At 38.9% G+C, this 6974-nt stretch overlaps 1 protein-coding gene across 1 annotated transcript; it reads right to left on the reverse strand.

The window, feature by feature from the left end:
* Positions 1-214: 214 nt before the first annotated feature.
* Positions 215-5942, reverse strand: LOC110533564 (uroplakin-3b). Its single transcript, XM_021617903.2, has 6 exons — positions 5694-5942; positions 4081-4248; positions 3643-3877; positions 3375-3457; positions 3045-3174; positions 215-454 (listed from the first exon to the last, which is right to left on the reverse strand). Exons 1-6 carry the CDS (start codon positions 5761-5763, stop codon positions 385-387), a joined length of 756 nt encoding a protein of 251 aa, XP_021473578.1. The 5' UTR covers positions 5764-5942; the 3' UTR covers positions 215-384.
* Positions 5943-6974: the final 1032 nt, after the last annotated feature.

Genomic DNA, 6974 nt, shown 5'->3' on the forward strand with positions numbered 1-6974 from the left:
GCTGTCAAATGTGTTTCTAATGTGTATGGACTCAGGGAGGTAAATACTGATGCAACGTCTATCTACATTTGATTAATAATCTTTAAGAAATGTTTGCATTTTTCTTCGACTTTGACAGAGTATTTTGTGTAGATTGTTAAAAAATGACAATTACATCTATTTTAATCCCACTTTGTAACACAAAAATTATGTGAAGAAATCCAAGGGGTCTGAAAACTTTTGCAAGGCAATGTTCATGTAGAAATGGCATCAGAACATTAACATAAGGTTTAACCATATGCATCTTTCCATTCTAGGTCTCTGCTAGATGCACAGTGAAGTATCCACATCAATGATCACAGAAATGTCTTGAGGAGTGCTGTACTGGTCTGAGAGTGGAGGAAGTTAGTATGAGTATTGTCCCAGTATCCCAGGTCCAGTGGTGATGTCATGGCCTCCACGGAATGATCCCAAACTGTGTTAAGGGAAAGGCAGGAAGCACAACGTTTCTCGTAAGGCTGACATGTTTATATGCAACCACATTCTCAGGTCAGTACATCATTTTTGTCATTTCTAACCCCAATGCTGCCAGTGCCTTGAAGTATTTTTTGTGTTGAGCAAGGTAGGGTGAAGATTCTATTTCCTAGGATATGTGCTACTATGGTATAGCACTGTATCTGTATTGTATTCATTTAGCATGTTGACGCCACTCCCCAAAATCTAATATCAATATATACATTATATACATTACCATTCAAAAGTTTGGCACACCTACTCATTACAGGGTTTTTCTTTATTTTTTACTATTTTCTACATTGTAGAATAATAGTGAAGACATCAAATCTATGAAATAACACATATGGAATCATGTAGTAACCAAAAAAGTGTTAAACAAATCAAAATATATTTTATATCTAAGATTCTTCAAAGTTGCCACTCTTTGCCTTGATGAAAGCTTTGCACCAGCATCAACCAGCTTCATGAGGTAGTCACCTGAAATGCATTTCAATTAACAGGTGTGGTTTGTTAAATGTTAATTTGTGGAATTTCTTTCCTCCTTACTGCGTTTGAGCCAATCAGTTGTGTTGTGACAAGGTAGGGGTAGTATACAGAAGTCCATATTATGGCAAGAACAGCTAAAATAAGCAAAGAGAAACGACAGTCCATCATTACTTTAAGACATGAAGGTAAGTCAATGCGGAACATTTCAAGAACTTTGAAGGTTTTTGTGACTGCACTTGAAGAAACGATCAAGCGCTATGAGGACCGCCACAGGAAAGGAAGACACAGAGTTACCTCCACTGCAGAGGATATGTTCATTAGAGTTACCAGCCTCAGAAATTACAGCCCAAATAAATGCCTCACAGAGTTCAAGTAAGAGACACATCTCAACATCAACTGTTCAGAGGAGACTGATTGAATCAGGCCTTCTAAAGGACACCAATAATAAGAAGAGACTTGATTGTGCCAAGAGACACGAGCAATGGACATTAGACCAGTGGAAATCTGTCCTTCGGTCTGATGAGTCCAAATTTGAGATTTTTGGTTCCAACCGCCGTGTCTTTGTGAGATGCAGAGTAGGTGAACGGATGACCTCCGCATGTGAAGCATGAAAGAGGAGGTGTGATGGTGCTTTGCTGGTGACACTGTCAGTGTCAATTCAAGGCACACTTTTAACCAGCATGGCTACCACAGCATTCTGCAGCGATATGCCATCCCATCTGGTTTGCGCTTAGTGGGACTATCATTTGTTTTTCAACAGGACAATGACCCAAAACACACCTAGAGGCTGTGTAAGGGCTATGTCACTGAGAAGGAGAGTGATGGAGTGCAGCATCAGATGACGTCTTCCACAATCACCCGACCTGAACCCAGTTGAGATGGTTTGGGATGAGTTGGACCACAGAGTGAAGGAAAAGCAGCCAACAATTGCTCAGCATATGTGGGAACTCCTTCAAGATTGTCTGAAAAGCATTCCCCATGAAGCTGGTTGATAGAATAACAATAGTGTGCAAAGCTGTCATCAAGGCAAACGGTGACTACTTTGAAGACTGTAAAATGTATTTTGATTTGTTTAACACTTTTTTGGTTACTACATGATTCCATGTGTTAATTTCATATTTTTTGATGTCTTCACTTTTATTCTACAATGTAAAAAATAGTAAAAGTAAAGAAAAACCCTTGTTTGTCAAGCAAATAGGCACTGAGTTTGAAGGTAGGCCTAGAAATCAGAAGCTTCTAAAGCAATTACATATTTTCTGGAATTTTCCAAGCTGTTTAAAAGCACAGTCAACTTAGTGTATGTAAATGTCTGACCCACTAGAATTGTGATACAGTAACTTATATGTGAAATAATCTGTCTGTAAACAATTGTTGGAAAAATTACTTGTGTCATGCACAAAGTAGATGTCCTAACCGACTTGCCAAAACTATATTTTGTTAATAAGAAGGAGTGGTTGAAAAACAAGTTTTAATGACTCCAACCTAAGTGTATGTAAACTTCCAACTTCAACTGTATGTATGTATGTAGGTATGTATGTATGTACTACGTACACACACACACACACACACACACACACACCGAGACACGCTTTTAAGTTCAGAGTGACAAGTTACAATGTATATATGTAGCAAACAGAGTGAGCAGCGGCAATTAAAACCATTTTAAAAGCTTTTGATGCATTCAGAGTCCTTTGGGGGTTTTCAATTAGGTAAATGCAGATAGGCAACCCTATGCTGCAGCCTAATTATTTAAAACCTATATGCTGCATCAATTGGGCTACAGGTTATAATGCTTTTAAAGGGTAAATTATATTTCAGATTGGTTCAACATAATTACATTTTCATGCATTTTGGAATAGAATGTCCTTTGCAAAAAGTCACCAGAAGTGACCTTCTCACAGTCATTCTACAAAAACAAATATCCCCCTACTAGCTTTGCCCCCGCTGCTGAAAAACATCCCAGGGTAAACTCTGGATATGGTATTGTATGGCATGAATTTTAAGTCGCTCTCGATCAGAGCATCTGCTAAATGACTAAAATGTCAAATATGTGTGTGCCTCACCCGTCCAGTAGAAGCACAGCTCCCAGCAGCAGTAGCAGGACAGCCAGCAGACAGGAAGAGATCACTGTGATGACCACCATTCCCCCAGAGTGCTTCCCTATCCACTCATCTATGGAGGACCAGGACCTCGCTGCACAGACAGAGAATACTTTTTTTTTGAAACCTCTGAGTAAAATTGGCCTTTAAGAGGGAACACAATAAACCATTTTCAATTCAGGCCAGGTCTATTAGCTCCCCCAAGTGGAACAACCGTTAAACATCTTGTGCTGATTATAGGCTATATCTGTGTAATAATAATGTTCATAATTTATTTTAGTGGCTTTATCTTACTTGATGTTAGAGAAATGGGATATGACCATTTAGACTCTGAGACCACTCCTCTGGAGACTGGATCAATGAGGATGTACTTCACCCTGAAAAATAAGAAAATACACATTTACACATGACCAGGACTGACCTTAAAAAGACCACAACAAATCCATCAATTATACTTTTCAATTAGTTGGGATTTAGACATTCCTAGCTGTTAAAAGTCAGTTGCTTTCAAGACTGTCAATGACAAAAGCATCCTTGATGTATATTGCTATGGTATTGATACCTGACAGTGGAACCCGGAGGTAGGATCCCATTGCAGTTGGTGTTGGTGCAGTTGCCCTCCGCACCTACTCTGAAGTACTTGATGCCAGGCAGCTGGCCACAGGGGAAGTCCTTAGGGCGACCCAATTTGGTGACAAAGTACATTCTATTAGTCTGGCTGCTGAAGGCAATAGGGTATGGAGAGGCACTGACGATCTGTACTGCTACCAGCTTGTCAATGTCAAAGTTGTTGATGCCTGATGTGCAAAAGGGCCATGAGAAAAGACAAAATGATCAATGGGCTGGACAATCGTACATCTATCTAGTATTTGATTTGATTTTGATTTAGCTGCACTAGAATTGTAATCTGATGGATGAATCATTATTAATGATTGTATCAAAGTTAAGATACGGTCCCTCGATGTCTTTAAATACTTTGCCACATCCAGTTGAGACCTACCTGGTCCAGAGGCGATGGCAGCCCATACTTGACAGGTGCTTTGACTGCATTTGAGCTGGGTCAGTGTGTTGAAGTAGCACAGAGGCTGGCCCAGCACAATGGTAGTGCTGGTTACCCTGCCGCTCGCCTCGTAGGGGAGAATCTCAGGAATATGATCCAGAGACACAACTACACAAACAGAACAGAAAAACTATTTACTACTTTTTATGCTGTACATTTTAAACCAGAGCCACATGAAACCTCACAGTATGGCTCTGTATCAAACTATTTTTCTCAAAGCTGGGCCACACTGCTGTCTTAGAAGTAAGATCAGAAACATTTCCGGAGAAGATATCAGTTTGTGAGTAGTTTATCTAATGGCCTCTTTCCCTAATACCCTCCCATGGAAGATGATAAACAGCCCTTAAGAGGAAGGGGTGTTTATTTGCTCATTATCTAGCGAGTGGACTAGATTCTACATTCTGAGAAACATACTCTTGATTTTGCTGTCTGATCCTGATGCAAGACATTTATACAGATGTACACCACTCACTACCAATCTACCAGGGTTTGGATGCTATCTGTGGGAGAGCACAAGAAACATGGCTCTTGTTTTTCCTCCCAGTCTTGTCATGTTACAAAATTATTTAATCTGTCCCTAGTCTCAGACAATGGGAGGACAATACATGCTCAAATGATAATTTCTGTAGAAAGGCCTAATTATGCTTTCTCAGATTGTCATTACTTTCAGATGGATAATTGTATTCACTACAGTAACTATTAATATCATAACTAGCTGTACTGATCTCTGATGCTGCAGTAAAAGTGCATAGAAATCGAATTTCTTGTTTTGGATAGTGAAAATCCCACACACATGTAGTGGCTCAATGAGGAGCTAGGCCATGGTGTATACAGACAACATTTGCACTGCAAACATCTCTTAAGGTTGAACAGTAAAACATGTGGGGGTAAGCACCCTGAGCAGGAGAAAGCACCATGTCCATTTTCCTGAAAAACCAGTCTATCCTATTATTTATCATCCAAGAGGAATTTTTCCTTTCGAAAAATATTGAAGGGCATGTTTGGAATAAGGACACATTTCACATCCAACTAAAAACAAACACTTATATTCAAGTAACCATCTTTCACCTGTTCGTGCTCTTTTAATGTTGCCCAAAAGCATAATTTATGGAGTAAAACCTTTCTAAAAACGATTCTATGACCTATTCTACATCAACTGCATTTATCAATTTTAGCTTATCAATTGATATTGATAAGACCAAATCGAATCATTCAATCTGCTAATAAAAAACGTTAACCAGTGTGGCTGCATAAAGCTATAAAGTATTGTTAAGTATTCTGTTTACGATCATCAAACATTGATTTGGGTCTTGTAACACTTTGATCTTTATAAGTGATAGCCTATTTTCAATAACTTAAATATAATAAAAACTAAATTAAGAGCATTCTTTCAACATGATAGCCTGTATGTACGTGAAGGGCGGTTAGAATAAAATAAAGTATTAGGTCTATTCAAAACATTGTGGCACATTAAAATATTTAAAAGATTAACAAACATTGTCCAAGTTATCACTACCTCCCCCGAAACATATAGGCCTGGCTGTAACACTTACTTTGCGGTCGGACTCCGAACATAAATGCACTTAAGATAGATGTATATGATAACATGTACGTCCAAGACATCGCAGATATTTTGGGGTTGATACTGTCAAAAATGTGCCCCCGATGTTTCTACTATTAGTATTTCGCTCGACAAAATAGATTTTCCAGTAAGTTACCGTGCTTTCTCTGTGGTGTGTGCAGGTGAACTAAAACTGTAGGTGTTACGTTAGTAGTCTGTGGGAGTTCACAGTTCCCAGGGAAACGCTATCAAACGTTTGTCAAGGACAAAACTTTAAAAGTATAATTAAATTAGCTAAATTATAACCACTAAATCGTAAGCCTCCAATCATAATATAAGATTAATACATTCCTACAAAATAAATAAATGCCAGTATGAGTATAAGTATGTACAGTACCCTAAAACTGTAGGTGTTACATTAGCAGTCTGTGGGAGTTCCCAGAGAAACGCTATCAAACGTTTGTCAAGGACAAAACTTTAAAAGTATAATTAAATTTGCTAAATTATAACCACAAAATCGTAAGCCTCCAATCATAATATAAGATTAATAAATTCCTACAAAATATACTTCCATACTTTTACTCAGGGCCAGACCTATGCATAAGCGATATAGGCGGCCAATTTGGGTCCCGCCACCAAAAATATATACAAAACTTAGTAGTGTTGAGAGTTAGAATAGTAGAATACACAAGGTGATGTTTCAAAATGTGTTTCTGCATCATAAAGGTCTACCTGAACCAGAATGCCTGAGACCCGAGCGGGTCCAGTTCCAGAATTAGTCCCTCTGTCTGAATCAGGTCCTGTTTGATTGTCATCGGGTCTTGGGTCTATGTAACTACAGCTGATAGACCCGAGTGGACCCGACCATGGCTCTACATAGCCTATAGCATATTTATTTTATGCTAATAAGGTGAATTTATTGAGTTATAGAAGGCCTAGCCAACATTTAAATATATATTGTTAACCAGAAGAGCAATCAATCAACCAATCAAATGTATTTATCAAGCCCTTTTTACATCAGCCGATGTCACAAAGTATTGAAAGTTAGAATTTGGCTGAAAAACATAATTTTGTCACTTTGGTCCAATCGGGTCTGGTCTAGAGCCGGACTTGTTAAGGTACGGGATCTAGGACTGGTTGTCCTAGGGTCCATTCGGGTTTGGGTCTGATTGTTCTGTTTGGGCCCGAGTCCCCCCCCCCTTTTTTATTGATTGAGTCAGTAAGGGTGTGGGTCTGATTGTCCTTGGGTCTATTCAGGACCAACTTTTTGGAC

Source organism: Oncorhynchus mykiss, chromosome 10, assembly GCF_013265735.2.
Source record: "Oncorhynchus mykiss isolate Arlee chromosome 10, USDA_OmykA_1.1, whole genome shotgun sequence".
Classification (NCBI taxonomy): Eukaryota; Metazoa; Chordata; class Actinopteri; order Salmoniformes; family Salmonidae; genus Oncorhynchus; species Oncorhynchus mykiss.